Raw genomic sequence first — 17741 nt, 5'->3', positions numbered from 1 at the left:
ACAACTATATAATAATTATTATTCATGTTATATTACCTAATATTACGATGCGTGCTTGGTATTTGATAAACCTTTTAAAAATAATCTTCTCGCTCGCTGTTAGTCACGTTCAACAGTATTTTACCATAGCTGTTATTTCCTCTTTCGGAACTGATAAAAATGCAATTAATCACAATGTTTATTTTGCCCTGAGGTTGTCGGGTTTGATTGGTTCAACATCATTTAATTTCAATTTTGAGTTTTCTCCGGATACCGAAATGTCCCGTTTATTGCCTCATATTTTGTGTCTACTTTTAATCAATTTATTTTCGAGACTTTCGGACCTCGTGCTGGGAACTTCTTTCTTACTTTTGGTCATGGCAAACTGTAAGTGAAAAAAAGGCACTTTATGTGAGTGTCAATGTATTTAGCACGAATGCTAACTGAGGACGCTATTTTGTTTCGTCTCCTACTGGAGACGGGACCGCCATTTTACATGGTCATCAAAGCCACGCAAAGTTCCAGCCGCTTGCAGTGCAAAGGGAGTACCTTCATTTCTCAGTTATTTTAAGACCCTGGGTATTGGTCCGGCCCCGGGAATCGATCCCACGACCTGCCGCTCTGTACTCAAGCGCTCTACCGACTGAGCCCTTTGACTCCCAATGGTGGGCAGAATTAAAATTTTTAGAAACGGTTTCAAATTAGTACTTGTCAAATTGTCAGATCTAAAAATTTCTCAACATAATTTCTCCCAAAGAGGTCCCATATGGACGGCTAAAAGATAGAATTTGGCCCTGAGTGAAATATCACCTGTCAATACTCAGGCCCGGTATTGGGGGGCGGGGGGGGGGGGGGGGGGGGCTAAGGGGATATAGCGAGTATACCAGATTTCTCTTTTTTGTCCTGAAACTACCAAAATACCGTATAAATTGACAAAGAATGCAAAGATTCATACATTTTGAAGGTTAGCGCTGAAAGTTTTCTTTAAAATTTCCTTCTTCATTTTTCGCCCGACCAGTGCTTGACTATGGATAAAATCTTATAAAAGAGGCCTAAGAAATTTAACAGACGTTTACATCATGATTTCAAAATGGCCGCCATCTTGGATTTTTACAATGTTAGAAGATTGTCGGATGGTGGAAAAATTTCAAGTAAATGCAGTTTTTGCCTGATGCTCTGGGTAAAATTTGCATAGGTAATAGCATGATTTGTACGTGATATTTGGCATAAATACCACTCGCGATATTTCAAAATTGTCTCAAATTTCACACGCCTGATGGCTCGTGAAATTACGTATAACAATTTTGAAATATCACTTGTGGTATTTATGCCAAATATCACTAATTAATTATCAGTTATTTGCTTATACTACTACCCGTAAAAGGTTTGTAATTTTCACATGTAGGTATTTCAAATTACGCTGAAATACCACTGCTCTAAGCCAATCAAATTGCAGAAATCGCTCATGTAGTAGTATAAAACAGTGTTATTTGTTTTTTGTCGTAGGAAGTAATGCACATGGTTTACAATAGAGAGCTGAGCCAAAGACTGCTTTTTGCAGCTGTAGCCATCTTGTCCTTCGCGGGAAATCTATTTTTTATCGTTCTTATCGTACGTTACAGAAAACTGATGAAAAACGCATATCACGTGGTACTCTTGAACTTGGCGTTTACTGATATGATGACAGGTGACTTTATATTCTTTTCAGTTGCTTTATGAATACTTATATTTTATGTGCGGAGTAATATTCGTTTAATTTGGTAATTGATAAATAAGTGACGAAGGCTATAAACATTTAGAGATCTAGGTTACAAAAAATCTAATATCATTAAGGCCACTTACATTCTCACGTTTTCTACACTTGAATAAACAATTTGACAAATGATGAATGCGAAATTTCCCCTAAAACCAAACAAATTCATCTTCTTAAGAATTTTGATATAAAACAACAAATATCGGAGAACAGACATCAGACATCAGAAATCAGCACTAGAGATCACATCATTACCATCATCATTATCATCATCATGACTTTTTTATAATTAGGCAAACATCAGGCAAATATACAAATAGGGCTAAATTCATTTAGTATATACTAAAACAGTGGATCAGTAGTGTTTTTCGCGCTCAAACTCGGGATATCCAGTGCTATCCATTGATTTACCTCCAGCTCCTACGAGCGAGCGACGCGAAACAAGTTATGACCAAAATGGCTTCCCGGTTTGCTACCGTAACAAACAACAAGATTTCACAAATAAATAAAGAGGCTGCTCTCGACAATAAGAAGGAGGTAGCCTGCGAGCAAGCTCTACTATTTGGGCGAGGCACTACTTGGTTCTCGTGAGGCACGCTTCCATTTGAAGAAATTTTCCCGCAAGACTGCAAAAAAAATGCCGTCAAAAGTTTTATTGGTCGGCAAGAAAATGCGACGGTTGTTCGGTCATTTGTGCGCCAAAATTGTAATTGTTGGGAGCGGTAAATGGGTTAAAAACCATCATTTTTGTGCCCAATTATCTCACATCTTTAGTCAGTACCGGCTAGAACAATTTTCCACCTCGGTGTCGATGGCTAGTGGTTGTCTTTTACTGAGCCACGAAGCGGAGATGTCCGATGTCTGACGTCCGAGGTCTGATGTCTGATGTCTGATGTCTGATGTTTGATGTGCGATCTGTGATGTCTGATGGTTGATATCTGATGTCTGATGTCTGTTGACCGATTCTATTCCCCGTGTCCGATATCTGATGTCCGATGTTTGATGTTTGCTTTTTGACGTAAGATGTCCGATATTTGATGTCCGAAGTCCGATGTCTGATATCAGATGTCTAAAGTCTGGTGTCCGACGTTTTCTTTCTTTTTCTTTCAAACGAACTATTCTTTATCGTTATCAAAGCATTAATTATTGATTTTAACTATTTCTTTTAGGCTTTTTTCTCTTTTTAACTCCAGTTTACATCATCGGAGAGCAGCCCAAATTAACTGGTCAGAACATTGGCTCTGCTGTTTTTTGTTATATTATCGCAAACCAATTTCTTGTCTTCACCTTTGGAATCGTCTCGCTATACACTGTAACGCTACTCGCCGTGGAGCGTTGGTTTGCTGTCTTTCGTCCCTTGAGATACAAAACAACATTTAGGCCTCACAGAGTGCAAAAATATCTTGTAATCATCTGGTTGAGTTCTTTTGCTGCAAACAGCACTCACCTTCTGGAAACAAAATTTCTGTTACACAGCAAAAATGAGACGCAACGATGCGTCTTGCGCGGAATAGCAGGGAATGAATCAAGGGTTACTATAGGAGTCGTAGAGATCTGCTTTAAGTTTTTCACTCCTGCATTAATATTATTGGTGACATTTTCACGCCTTTATCATTTCATGAGAGATTCATCTGTTCTTTCAACAACTCGTCGAAGTCACCTGGTCATAACACGAGTGACCCATATGGCGGCAATAACATCATTTGCGATGGTGTTCTGTTGGTTTCCCAATCAACTGTTTTATTTACTTTTCAAATTCAACCTGGTAGAGTTGAACACGGGGTGGCACCGAGCAACTGTTATTCTCTGTATGTTTAACTCATGCTTAAACCCATGCATATTTCTCTTAAGTAATAAATTTTACCGACAAAAAGCAAGCAAAATGCTGCCAGATTGCAGAGGGTTGCGAAAGAGAGGCAAGACCTCATTGGCTGAAAAGACCAACGTGACTGATTCTGTTGTCTGTGTAAAGTTTATCAAGACTCAAACCATGGGAGAGGAGGGGGTGGAAATGTTGGAATAGACGTTTAACAATTCTGCAGCCAGCATCACACAGCCTTAAGCTGGTGGATGTTGCCATTTTGTAAATCTATTTATTCTATATTTATATTTAAAACAATTATTTGCTTGTTCCAAATGTTTAATTGAATACTTTATACAGGATTTTAAATTTTGATACTCTCATAAAATTGTTGGTACAACGATTCTTAAATGAGGTTCTTTACGACTATTATTAGTGATGGGCGTAACTTACGAGTTAACAAATGCCATAGGTATTTTGTACATTCCTGTTGATACCAGCTGTATTTTCATAGGTGAGGGAGAGGGAAATATTGCTATTCAAGAACCTTTTCCTGCTTGGTTAACAACCAATGTTTTAAGTTGTTTAAAGGTGTCTAATAAGCCCTGAATATTTGTTTCTTACGTATTAAAAATCTCCAATTAATAAATAGTCTAAAACAGGAATTTCAAGTTTGAATTGTTTTTCTAATGAAACATTTCAAGGTAAGGGGCCGACTATTTAACTCTTGAGGGGTGGGGTGGGTGATTTCTGGTCATCAAGAATTTTTTTGCTAGCAATCTGGTGGGCACATTACGAGCCGCAAGGTCGATTTTCGTGCACGCACCAGGGATCCTTAATTTCCATGGAGATACCCACAAACTGGACTCAAGTAACTACAAGGCGTTAGTCTTGACACATTTCCTTGCGTACCTCAGGTGTGCACATTAATCGCTTTCTGTCAGTTCATCTGTCAATAAACTCATTTTAGGACAGGACACAAATTTGCGTCAGATATCAGAGCTTGTCTTCTGCGCGCCGAATTTATACCATCGGAGCGAGATATTTTAACTCAGCTATGGTTCTCGTCAAAATCACTTAATGAAAATACTTGAATTCATGGTTTGTGTTAAAAAAGGGTCTTGGTGCAAGTCTTGGAAAAAAAAGAAATATTTTTTTCGTTTCTTAAGCGAAAGGCAAAATCTAGCGCTTTATGAAGGTCGAATTCGAACCCTCCAAAATAATAATTATTCGCTACGTTACCTGGTAAGTTACATATTGTCCCCGAAACGGTTTCAAAAGTTCAACGTGAAGAGTTCTGGATGTTATTTCGCTTTATGTCCGAAGGACAGAAACTGTGTTCGCCGATATAAGGTAAGAGAGACCTTTATTATTTAAAAGGTAGAGGAGCAGCTTGTTATGGCTCTCGCATGCGGAGTTCGAGCACATCGGTGAAGCCGGTTTGACGACACTGAGGAAAACTGAGGAAAATATTTACTTGCCTTTGGTATTGTGTATATCCTCGATCACTATACAATAACGCACAAATATTATAATTCAAAGGGCATTTACAACACGCGCCAAAAGAGCCGTGATCCCGCCAAAATGCTCGAACCATCTAACAGAGTGTAAAAAGGGGGCTGGTAGGCAACACACGACTTTTACCTCGTGCCAAAATGCTGCTTGTTCCAAAAATTGTTTTCTCTGGCGGGTATATTATATTCTGGGTTCTACTCTTTGAATGAGTAAATGTGAATTTTGCCGCTTGTTTCATACTGAGAGGTCATGACACGCATATTGATTTTCTGCGGTTATTGTTTCTGGTCGGCATGATTTGTCCTCTGATGCAAGAGCACTTTCTTCGACCTCTTTTGAAACGTAAATCTCTTCCTTTGCGGCTAAATAAGAGTTTTAGGTTGTTTAGTCTTCTCCAAAGTGCCTCCTGGATCTGAATAGCTAAAGGCGATATTCTTTTGTCCGTGAATGTGATGGTTTCCTTCAATTTATGTCACGCTGGGCCCAGCTCGTTTAGTATTTTCTGCATGATGTTAAATTTTCACCGAAAGTGATTTACAGATCCAAATTTCGAGGAATGGATTATAGGAACGCATTTTGTGAAGAGAGATTTTTTAAGTAAAAAGAACTCGGATCCTTAAATCGATCGTGTTTTAGCTAGCCAATTGCAATTTTCATATCCTGTGTTAGTTTGGATAATTCAGTAGGTTATTCTCTCCTCTCCCTCTTAGCTTACAGGCGGCGCGCCCAAGTTTAAGAGGTGAAGAGAGATTTTTTTCAAGGGAAAAAACTCGTAGCTTGAATCGATCATGTTTCACTATCTAGCCAATTGCAGTTTTCATGAGCTATGTTAGTTTGGATAATCTAGTAAATTTTTCTCTCCTCTCCCTCTTAGCTTACAGGCGGCGCGCCCAAGTTTAAGAGGTGAAGAGAGATTTTTTAAGGTAAAAAACTTGTAGATTGAATCGTCATGTTTTATCTAGCTAGCCAATTGCAGTTTTCATGCGCTGTGTTAGTTTAGATAATTCAGCAAATTTTTCTCTCCTCTCCCTCTTAGCTTACAGGCGGCGCGCCCAAGTTTAAGAGGTGAAGAGAGATTTTTTTCAAGGGCAAAAAGCTCGTAGCCTGAATAGACCATGTTTTACTAGCTAGCCAATTGCAGTTTTCTTACGCTGTGTTAGTTTGGTTACTCGCTCCTCTCCCTCTTGGCTTCCAGGCGGCACGCCCAAGTTTAAGAGGTGAAGAGAGATTTATTTAAATTGAAACACTCGTAGCTTTAGTCGATCATGTTTTACTAGCTAGCCTATTGCAGTTTTTATATGCTGTGTTAGTTCAGATAATTCAGTAGATTATTCTCTCCTCTCCCTCTTAGCTTACAGGCGGCACGCCCAAGTTTAAGAGGTGAAGAGAGATTTTTTTCTAGGGTAAAAAACTTGTAGCTTGAATCGATCATGTTTTACTATCTAGCCAATTGCAGTTTTCATGCGCTAGGTTAGTTTGGATAATTCAGTGGATTATTCTCTCCTCTCCCTCTTAGCTTACAGGCGGCGCGCCCAAGTTTAAGAGGTGAAGAGAGATTTTTTTCAAGGGTAAAAAACTCGTAGCTTGAATCGTCATGTTTTACTATCTAGCCAATTGCAGTTTTCATGAGCTATGTTAGTTTGGATAATTCAGTGGATTATTCTCTCCTCTCCCTCTTAGCTTACAGGCGGCACGCCCAAGTTTAAGAGGTGAAGAGAGATTTTTTATGGTAAAAAACTCGTAGACTGAATCGTCATGTTTTAGCTAGCTAGCCAATTGCAGTTTTCATGCGCTGTGTTAGTTTAGATAATTCAGCAAATTTTTCTCTCCTCTCCCTCTTAGCTTACAGGCGGCGCGCCCAAGTTTAAGAGATGAAGAGAGATTTTTTTCAAGGGCAAAAAGCTCGTAGCCTGAATAGACCATGTTTTACTAGCTAGCCAATTGCAGTTTTCTTACGCTGTGTAAGTTTGGTTACTCGCTCCTTTCCCTCTTGGCTTCCAGGCGGCACGCCCAAGTTTAAGAGGTGAAGAGAGATTTATTTAAATTGAAACACTCGTAGCTTTAGTCGATCATGTTTTACTAGCTAGCCTATTGCAGTTTTTATATGCTGTGTTAGTTCGGATAATTCAGTAGATTATTCTCTCCTCTCCCTCTTAGCTTACAGGCGGCGCGCCCAAGTTTAAGAGGTGAAGAGAGACTTTTTTCTGGGTAAAAAACTTGTAGCTTGAATCGATCATGTTTTACTATCTAGCCTATTGCAGTTTTTATACGCTGTGTTAGTTTGGATAATTCAGTAGATTTTTCTCTCCTCTCCTTCTTAGCTTACAGGCGGCGCGCCCAAGTTTAAGAGGTGAAGAGAGATTTTTTTCAAGGGTAAAAAACTCGTAGCTTGAATCGATCATGTTTTACTACCTAGCCAATTGCAGTTTTCATGCGCTATGTTAGTTTGGATAATTCAGTGGATTATTCTCTCCTCTCCCTCTTGGCTTACAGGCGGCACGCCCAAGTTTAAGAGGCGAAGAGAGATTTTTTAAGGTAAAAAAACTCGTAGATTGAATCGTCATGTTTTAGCTAGCTACCCAATTGCAGTTTTCATGCGTTGTTAGTTTGCATAATTCAGTAATTTTTTCTCTCCTCTCCCTCTTAGCTTACAGGCGGCGCGCCAAAGTTTAAGAGGCGAAGAGAGATTTTTTTCAACTGTAAAAAACTCTTAGCCTGAATAGACCATGTTTTACTAGCTAGCCAATTGCAGTTTTCATACGCTGTGTTAGTTTGGTTACTCTTTCCTCTCCCTCTTGGCTTCCAGGCGGCGCGCCCAAGTTTAAGAGGTGAAGAGAGATTTTTTTAAATTGAAACATTCGTAGTTTGAGTCGATCATGTTTTACTACCTAGTCAATTGCAGTTTTTATACGCTGTGTTAGTTTGGTAAATCAGTAGATTATTCTCTCCTCTCCCTTTTGGCTTACAGGCGGCGCGCCCAAGTTTAAGAGGTGAAGGGAGATTTCTTAAAGTGAATAGTACATAGCTAAAATCGATCGTGTTTTAGCTAGTAAATGCAGCTTTTTTACATTGCTTTAGTTTGTATAATTCGGTAGATTTTTCTCTCCTCTTCCTAATGGCTTACAGGCAGCGCGCTGATTCCTAAGAAGCTGTGATAAAGTATAAAGTAAGTCACAGCTTGAATCGATCGTGTTTTAGCTAGTCGTTACAGAGTTGTTGTTTTTGTTCATATTTTGTTTTTGTTAGTGTATATAATTCAGTGGATTATTATTTTCTCTCCCTCTTAAGTCTTTAGCTCTTATGCGATGCGCCCAATCTTACGACAAGTGGTGTTGGTTTCCAAAGCGAAATTTAGTAATTGTGATTTTTTTTTCTGATCTACTCCTCTCAGTCTGGATAATATTCAGCGTGATGCCTGTGTTTGATGTACACCGGAAACCGGAAAAAAGCTAGTTTTGTCTGCGGGCGGCAATACTTTAATTTCGACAGTTTAAGGTAAAATATTAAGATAATGTCTAAATCATTTGTGAACTGTGATAGTTTTTTTTGCGTAAATATCTCTCTTCGATCAAATGTGACAATTAGGCCAGATTTATACTAGCGATGTAAAAATTTCCTCCGTCTATGTTGAAACCGAACAAACCTCGCGGGTATCCGCTTTGGCGGGTGATATCCCTGAGAGATAATTGAGTTGTTGTTTTCATTGTTTATTCATCAAGTTCTCAGTTGTAATTATTTCTCGGTAATATTGTTCTTATCTATTGTTTATTGAGTGGGTCGGCTAAAATTAAAGGCGAAGAGTGAAGTTCCAATGCAGAATTTTTGAAGGCTATTTGATATTATGCTTTCGACAGTGCACGTGAATAGCAACTAGGTTGGGTGTCCACTTAAGATAAACTGGATTAAGTGTCGAAGATGAAAGATTGCTCAATAAAACGAACATTGTTGACAGCTTTAAGATAGGCTCAGGGTCTCTTGATGTAATATAACCCTTGGTTCAAAACAATAGACTTGGCGCCTCGCCCTTCAGAAATATGCGAAGATTGCGACGCTGAACGTCGCAATCCCCCGAAAATCGAGCCTGCGGCTTGTAATGGTATTTTTTTCCCTTTTTTCCCCATAAGCTTTCTATTACATTTGTGCTGCATGCAATTTTTTTCTTCCGACAAGCGCTTGCAGAAATTTTTTTTCAAAATCACCCAACCCCCCCCCCTTCAAGAGTTAAATGGTGGGCCCCTAAGTGCAGATCAGACTGCTACAATGAATCAAAATGTGTAGCAATTAGACGTTTTAAGCACATATGGGACTAACTGGTTTTGTTAATCAATATAAGTTTTAACAGTATACGAGGGAAAATTTTGACCAAATTTCATCCAACTAGTCTGTTTACCATCCCGCCGGTTAACTAAAGCTTTAAACAAGCCTCAAACTTTGTCCATTACAGCCCTAACCTTGTACCGACTGTAATATTTCCATATCACCATCTTTCAAAAAATAGTTGGTGGAGGAATGGCATGTGCAGTTAAACTACTGTCGTCATAATATTGGTTTTGGTTCACTGTTATGATCCCTCACACCTATTCCTAAAATCTCTTTCTTGGTGAATGTTTTGTATCCGTCGAGATGCCTTTGCTGAGTTCCATCTTGAAAATAATTAACATTCTTGTATAACTTGCACAGACTTCATCGGTTTTTTACTCTTCGGGTGTTTTTCCCGATTAGTTATTTTCGCCTCCTGGCTATTTCGGGTGCCCGTCTTTTTTGCTGTAATTTCTATATCTTCAGGTCGGACCTGCATTTTCTGCCAGAGGCATAAAACTTGTTTGATTTTTTTCCTGTAATTGCGGTTTGTAGCTCCATATATCCAAGGATTTAAGCAGGTATTGAACATCGCTAAGACGACAGTAGCATGATGTAGCGGCGTGTCTAACTTCGTGATGTTAAATTTAGATAGCAAGTAAACAAACTGATTTGGGATCCAGCAAATTGCCAAGAACAAACCTGTTATAGCGCACATGCGCAAGAGGCTCTTAAAAGAATTTGCTTGGTTGCTCTTACGAAAACGATAACGTGATCTGTTCATGGCACGCCATAAATGGAAGAAAGTGATCAAGGATATGAACAATGAGATGAAAAATGTGAACATGACATAAATGACGGTAAAAACTTGTGTAATAGACTTGCTTTTGATCAGTGTAATCCACATACACGATGGTATCTCTTCCTTCTTAACCAGCTTTTTCTCGACGAGCGCTTGCCAGTTCAAAGCACAACAAAACAAGGATACGCTTGTGATGTAAAGAACGACTCTTGGTCGCTTGAAAGACCTTTTGTACTTGGTTGATCTCGTGATTGCATACCATCGATCAATTGCTAATAGCATCACTATGGCAACAGATATCTTGCCAAACGTGAAGACAAAAAAGTGGGAGCTGATTATATGGCAGTAGATTTCTCCGGCCAAATTTCCCGGAACAGGAAAGTTCTCGTCCCCGATGATAAATGCCGGCGTAATGACAAGTATGATTCCTGTGGAGATGGTAAAAATATCATTCGCGGATTTTCTTGATTCGCAAGAATTTGAAACATTATCATCAACAACCTATAGGGCACTTAAACTTAACTTAAATAATAATTAAATCAAAATGATTTAATTATTGAAAGGTTTCATCTATGCTGCTAATAGGTACGTAATGCACTTGTGCCAAATACGAGAAACGAGTGCTTCGTCAGGATTTGAAAACTTTGAAAGGAAGTGTTTGAAATCTGAGGCGTATGATAGGTTTTTTTATAATACATCTCAAAGCTCAGTTTGACAGATGAAAGTTATCAAACCATTAATTTTGTTATGGCAACCAGCAAGTTTAAGTTGGCATGTAAGTTATCGTTACATACCTGTGAACATGTCAGAAAAAGCTAATGCAAGAATCATCAAGTTGTACGAATTTTTTAACATCGTACGACTTCGAAGGATCACCACACAAACCAGGGCATTTCCAAATAACGCCATGGAGGCAATCAGCGCAAAAGTAACTCTTAAAGCGGTCCACGAGAGGTCGATACTGCTGCTAGTCACGGAGGGGTCCGTAACTCTGTTATTCGCCGAAGAATTCGTCAAAAGCTTCATGGCTTAATGTTATTCAGAAAACATTATCTGACAAGAGGATAATAAAGGTTGAAAGAAATATTAGCAAAGTAGATAGGAAATATCGTAAATATTGTGTAAAACATAAAGACGTTTAACGTCCAATATGTCACATTTTTCAGGAGCATGCACCCAAGGACCGTTTTCTGTAAAAGATGTCTGTTCGGAGAAGCAAATATTGCCTAGAATTTTTCATTGCTTGAATACAGCTAAAAATTTCTAGATGGGCGTTCCATTCAGCTACAAATTTTGGAAGCTTTTGTAAAAAATTCCCTACGATTTTCTGAATTAATTTTTCATATTTTACTCCTTATGTTAGGATAATTTCCGTAGAAAAAGGAAAGTAACCTAAATTTTCCGATTTAAAATGTGATGGAGGGAGGAATGAGAAAAATTTTCATTTCCGTTAAACGTTGAACTGCATTAACAATTTTCGGAAAAATAACACTGAAGCCCTTGTAATTTCGAAAAGCCTCAAGTTCCCTTGGATGACCGAACAGATACAAATTTTATAGCGCCGCTAGAAAGCATTTCCAGAGATCTAAAAGTACGCGGAATAGCCTAAAAAGACTTTTCAATGCATTCAGATGGAAACCGTCGTTGGGTGCCTCGGACGTTTGGAGATATAGAATCGTAGTTGTCTGGATCAGTTGTAGATACAAAATTGTACAAAGTTTTTTTAATAATCCTCAAATAAACGCCACAGCAGATGTTTATGTCAGACGAATCTAGACGGTTAAACAAGATTGTTTAAAACAATTTTTTACAATTATTTGTTTGTAGGGATTTCTTTTTTAAAACCAAACAAACCTTACCTCAACAAACATCCGGTTTTCAAACTAAATAAAGGCCACCGGGATTTGTTGCAAAACTGTTTCAATATTAGACATTTTTCTGATGCTATAATTATCAACACAAAGAGTGCAAACTGGTTTCATGCTGCTATTTCCTCCCTTGTTGAAATTTTCCCGTTTATTGGAATTGGAAATCAAAAAAATTTCAGCCCAGTTATTCTCAAAATCTCATGAAGCAGTTTCATTCAAAAGTTAACTGAATACTTTTAACAGTTTATTTTCATCATGTGTATGTTGCTTTCAGTTTTTTTAGAAGTTTATAGCCCCAACGTAATTGCAAGTGTTTAATCCATTTTCTAAATCAGGGGTTTTCACGAGATTCTATACTGATTTGTCACCTGGCGTTTGTGCATTAATTTTGAAAGTGTTGAATCCATTCAAGCTCGTGTTCTCGGGATGCAATATTTATCTGTTCTTAAATATCAACTACTTACCCGACTTTTATACGTCTTCTTCGCTTTTTAATTGGAAATTGGGTTACAGCTGGGCATTTCGCAGCCTATCTTTCCTTTCTGTAAGAACTCATGTGGTCTTTTGAACTGGTCAATACAATAATTTCTTGCTGTTCTGATACTTTAGCATTTGGAGCGGGAATTTATCTGGGAGACAACCAATTAAAAGAATTAATATCATGGAACCAATCAACGCAATGGATTTTAACGAAGCTATTGGAAACAACTTGAAAAAGGGAATAGCTCTGACAGTTTCCATTTCATCAAGTACAATAAGTGCAGCGACTTGTCACCTGGCGTAGTGTGCATTAATTTTGCAAGTGTTAAATCCATTTAAGGTCGTGTTCTCGGGATCCATTATTTATCTGTTCTTAAATATCAACTACTTACCGAGACTTTTATCCGTCTTCTTCACTTTTTAATTGGAAATTGGGTTACAGTTCAGGGTATTTCGCAGCCTATCTTTCCTTTCTATAAGAATTTTATGTGGTCTTTTGAACTGGTCAATACGATAATTTCTTTCTGTTCTGATAGTTTAGCATTTGGAGCGGGGATTTATCTGGGAGACTGCCAGTTAATATAATTGAACCAATCAACGCAAGGAATTTTAACGAAGCTATTGGAAAAAAATTGAAAAAAGGAATATAGTTCTGATAGTTTCCACTCCATCAAGTACCATCACGTAGAATGAAATGCTAGGTGCGGCGATGACGATATTTAAAAGCAGAAGACAAATGGCTGTAATATCTTCTCGGAAGACTGATAAAATAATAATAACAATAATAATAAAAATAATAATAATAATAATAATAATAATAATAATAATAATAATAATAATAATGCAACTGATTACGAGTCTTAAGGTACAAGGCTCTATAGGTTACATTCTGGTGACGTTTTGAGATTGCGTGAGTGTTGAGTATCACCATTTAGAAAAGCTTAGAAATGTCAGCCTAAAATTTATTCCTGATTTCATGTCTACCTAATTCGGGCAAAAGTGGGCAAAAAAATTGTTGAAGTATAAATAAAGCTATCAATTACTTTCCATAGTGATTCTCAGCAAATATTGGCAAATTAACGTATAACCGTATAAATTACACCGTCGGAAAAGTGAGATGCAAAAAATATGATGCGAAATTCGCTCTCATTGGATTAATTTTCCAGCGAAAATGAAACGAGGAATTTTTGTTTTCATTGTAAGGGAAAGTTCATTTAATATGACAAGGGGGGGGGATGAAGATATTGAGGCGGGGGGGCTCCGAAAATTTTTAGACACCCGAAGGGGGGGCTCTGAAAAAATTGTTGCGCTAGGAGGGGGGGCTCCGAAAATTTGTATACTTCAAAACCAACACATGACATCATCATACAGATCGGATGGTTTTCAACTCAACAATTTAATGACCTGTGCAAGTCAGCTATATCACGTGGTTTACAGATATAACAAATGTAGTCTCAGTAATTATTACACTCTTGTTCATCCCAAAAATGCTTTAGAAAATTGTATCACAACTGTATCTCAAGTTTGTCATAGTATAAACCATTGAAGACAATAACGGTAAATATATTTAATACAGTCTAGCGATCTTTTTTCAGGGGAGCAAAGGAATTGAAGGAGGAGGGGGGGGGGGGAGGGGGGGCTCTGAAATTTTTTCGACTACCAAGGAGGGGGCTCCTAAAAAATTGAACCGCTAGCGAGGGGGGCTGCTAAAATTTCAAGCTTCGAGTTTCAATATCTCCATCCCCCCCCCCCCCCCCTTGTCATATTAAATGAACTTTCCCTAAATAACAAGATGTAAGTTTTTAACAAAATATTTGCAGACTCCCAGAAACGTGTCGAAATAGGCCCTTTGCAGCCAGCCATTCACGTGGTACAAAACCGCCACGCTGGAGAGCAAAAGTCGCACTGGGACAAAACAAACAAAAGACATACATAATTTTAAATGGTAATTTCCTTTGTTTGTCTTGTCCCAGTGCGACTTTTGCTCTCCAGCACGGCGGTTTTGTACCACATGAATGGCTAGCTGCAAAGGGCCTATTTAATTCAACATCATCTTTTTCCCTGTTTTCAATTGTTGTGAGTAGTATAGCGTGCACCAAAAGAACAATTTTGCGGCAGGAATCTCATTAACCTTGACAGGAATACATTAAAGTCGATGGCGTCATAACGTTTTTGTCATCATCTCATTAATAAAATGCGTGAGAATCTCATCAAGATAAATTTTTTTAAGAGGTTTAGCTGGTTTGACAGGTTTTCTCCTCATTTCTTCTAGGTCTACCTCTTTCCAGCACGAAACACAACTGCTACTTTCTCCTCCCTCTTCCTGCTCCACTACAAATCAATTATTTCACTCCTCCTCGTTTGTTTTAAATATTCCTACCACCACCATATTCTATAGGTTCCCTCCTCTTCTATCTTTTATAGTTTAAGTTGTTTTCCTTTCCTTTTCCCCCAACACAATAATATACAAGGGTGTGTTCGATTGAAAAATTAAAACTAAGGTTTTGAAATCCAGATTTCCGTGCCCGAAATCCGAAAATTTCTTTACTCGAGGTGGATTTCATTTAGAAATCCCAACCTTGATTTTATGGGTTTCCTTTTTTACTGTTCGATTTGGAATCCAAAAAAAGGATCAGCAAAACTGTTCTCGTGAACAATGCTCTTTTTTCCTGCTTATTATGTGTGCGCGTGCGTGACCGATATCTTCATAGGTGAGGGTGGATGAAACTTGGAGGTATATGAGGGTGGATCAAGGTAAAAGAATGCTAATGGATGTAGATGAAAGTAAATGAAGGCTAATAGAAAAAGATGAAGGCAGAAAAGGCTAATAGGTAGATGAGGGTGGATTAAGGTAAATGAAGGTAATGAAGGTGTAATTCTCAGCACAACTTTTTCACTAGTGTATCAAGCATCTGTTCATCCACATTGTATGACTTCTAATTAAAATCTAAGATAATGATAATCTAATTTTTTTCAATCCTCGTTGACTGGTACCACACTGGGATTTATCCTTCCACCATCCCTTGACTTGGCGTTTTCTAGAGTTATTCCAAGAATATCCGTTTCCGATTGCTCTATCTGATTCCTTTTCCAAAAAAAAATAATTTTCCTAAACTCCTTTCCATACTTCTTGTTGGTTCACCATAAATCCACGGATTCAAACACGAGTTGAACATGCTTAGAACAACTGTCATGTGATGAAGTGGTGTGTCTAGCTGCGTGACGTCAAACTTTGACAAAAGGAAGTAAAACTGATTAGGTGTCCAGCAAATCCCAAGGAATAACGCGGTCAGCGCACACATGCGCAATGGATAGATAAGGGATCTGGAACGATTTTGTCTATCGTTGTGAAAAGATGATTTCCTCAGCAATAGCCAAAGTTGCAGGAATGTTACCCAAGAAATCGATAGAGGAATAAAGAATGTGACAGTCACGTGTATGATGACGTAAACTTGGGCAGCCAGTTTGCCTTTTGTTAAGGACATCCACTTACAGGTTGTGACCTAGAGGTCAAGGATAAAACGTCACGTGTGAAGTTTTGTCTTATAGTAAAAACTATTTTAAAAAAAACAATTTTTGAGCTTTTTTGTATATGTGGAGGTGGCTAGTGGTGGAAATTTACCAACCTGTCGATAAATTAGGGTTACATTGACAAAGCGGTTACCTGTAAAAAGTGCCAAACCAAATTTCGTGGCCTTCTTGGTGGGAATAAATTCATGATTTGCAAATTGTCTTACTGCATTGTATGCAATGTCGATCGGTTGTCGTTCCCTTCACGCTCCTTATTGAAAACCCAGATTACGTTTGTGCAAATCCAACCCCTTGTTGAATTCGCTTACGTTATTTACATGTCATGATTAACGTAACGATTCCTAGAACAAATATTACACAGTCGTTCTTTGATATAGCAAAGGACACAATAACGCATTGTACATAATATAGATATCATACTTACGTTATCTTTCGAAACGGGACGTTTTTCAAAAACCGCTCTCGAATTCATGATGCAGCACGTTAACACCACCAACATAACATTGCGAATGACAATTCTTCTCTTGAAAACTGTTTGGTACCTCAATGGGCGATTAATCGCAAACCAGCGATCCACGGCCAAACACATCACTAAAGCCACGGATATCTTGCCCAATGTGAAAACGAAATAGTGAGAGCTGACGAAACGGCAGAAGAACTCTCCTTGGAGACCACTTGTAATTGGAAAATTGTTCTCACCGATAATAAACGAAGGAGTGATCGCCAGGCATATACCTTAAAGGAGAAGAGTTGAACGACTGTTTAAGCTTTCTGTCTTTTCTTTTTTTGTTTGTCGCGGAGTTGAACTGAGAGATTTTCGTAGTATACGTTTTAGCAATCGCATTTTAGACAACTAAATCTAAATTAAAAAATTAAAACAAATCAAGGAATCATTTTATTAAGAAAAAAAGGAAAACTAAATGGGAATGAACAGTAGAACGAAGATAGGTAGCGTTTTTTTCCCGTTCTAGATTTGTGGACAATAATATTTTTCCTTTATATGGCAATAACATTCCTAGATGAGGGGCTGGCAGAACAGGGTAAGGAATTTTAAGATAATCTGAGTTTACTCTTGTCACAATATTTACAGAGCTCTAATATTCTATTTTGCTGTATATTGTTGTTCGATAGCTATCGATGGCGATATGTTGCAACTACGATCAGTTTCCATTCACCCTCAGATTCCGAGTGTATTATCAAAACCACATTTTAGGACTCAAGCATCCGCATCGGTGATGGCTGAAAAAGAATTACCACAAACCAAACGGATTAGTATGTACCTGTTAGTGTATCCACGATTGCAAGAGCCAGAATCATCAAGTTGTAGGAATTTCTCAAGTTATTACGTTTCTTCAAAATAACCAGGCAAACTAAACAGTTTCCAAATACAGCAAACCAAGCAATGATACCAAATATAATTCTCAGTGTAAGATAGGCGCAGTGAGCAGAGTTACTTCTTTGTGCTGGAGAGGCTGCGTAAGAAAAGTTGAACGACTGTGAGGCGTTGAACATTATCGCTGAGTGTTTGCTAAACCTTGCAAAGTGCAGTGAACAACAACAAAGATCTCATGAGGCTCTGCAGAAAATCTGTTTAGAACCACGCGATTAGCAAAGCAATCGATCTCGAGTCCCGATATGATCGACTTTCGCTTAATGAGACCTGGTTTTCTTTGTAAGGGCTCAAATGAAAATAACTGTTGTTAAGTCTAATCA

At 38.2% G+C, this 17741-nt stretch overlaps 2 protein-coding genes across 2 annotated transcripts; one reads left to right on the top strand and one right to left on the bottom strand.

Annotated features, from left to right (window-relative positions):
* The first annotated feature begins 346 nt into the window (after positions 1 to 346).
* On the top strand, positions 347 to 3755 carry LOC140953848 (mu-type opioid receptor-like). Its single transcript, XM_073403227.1, has 3 exons — positions 347 to 390; positions 1486 to 1666; positions 2902 to 3755. The coding sequence occupies exons 2-3, from the start codon at positions 1492 to 1494 to the stop codon at positions 3753 to 3755; spliced, it is 1029 nt and encodes a 342-aa protein (XP_073259328.1). The 5' UTR covers positions 347 to 390; positions 1486 to 1491.
* An 11730-nt stretch (positions 3756 to 15485) lies between these two features.
* Positions 15486 to 17540, bottom strand: LOC140953847 (somatostatin receptor type 4-like). Its single transcript, XM_073403226.1, has 3 exons — positions 17309 to 17540; positions 16453 to 16763; positions 15486 to 16000 (listed from the first exon to the last, which is right to left on the bottom strand). Exons 1-3 carry the CDS (start codon positions 17538 to 17540, stop codon positions 15572 to 15574), a joined length of 972 nt encoding a protein of 323 aa, XP_073259327.1. The 3' UTR covers positions 15486 to 15571.
* Positions 17541 to 17741: the final 201 nt, after the last annotated feature.

Source organism: Porites lutea, chromosome 12 (assembly GCF_958299795.1).
Source record: "Porites lutea chromosome 12, jaPorLute2.1, whole genome shotgun sequence".
NCBI lineage: Eukaryota > Metazoa > Cnidaria > Anthozoa > Scleractinia > Poritidae > Porites > Porites lutea.
The sequence above is the reverse complement of the archived record's forward strand: the minus strand, read 5'-3'. Positions and strand labels throughout refer to the sequence as shown.

What these genes read in the sequence shown, in the direction of transcription:
- LOC140953848 (XM_073403227.1), top strand. Translation starts at nt 1,492, where the DNA reads ATGCACATGGTTTACAATAGAGAGCTGAGCCAAAGACTGCTTTTTGCA. An exon ending in GTTTACTGATATGATGACAG is followed by an intron (nt 1,667 to 2,901) that starts GTGACTTTATAT and finishes TATTTCTTTTAG; the next exon opens with GCTTTTTTCTCTTTTTAACT.
- LOC140953847 (XM_073403226.1), bottom strand. Translation starts at nt 17,540, where the DNA reads ATGTTCAACGCCTCACAGTCGTTCAACTTTTCTTACGCAGCCTCTCCA. An exon ending in AATCGTGGATACACTAACAG is followed by an intron (nt 16,764 to 17,308) that starts GTACATACTAAT and finishes TTCTCCTTTAAG; the next exon opens with GTATATGCCTGGCGATCACT. An exon ending in GTCCCGTTTCGAAAGATAAC is followed by an intron (nt 16,001 to 16,452) that starts GTAAGTATGATA and finishes CTTGACCTCTAG; the next exon opens with GTCACAACCTGTAAGTGGAT.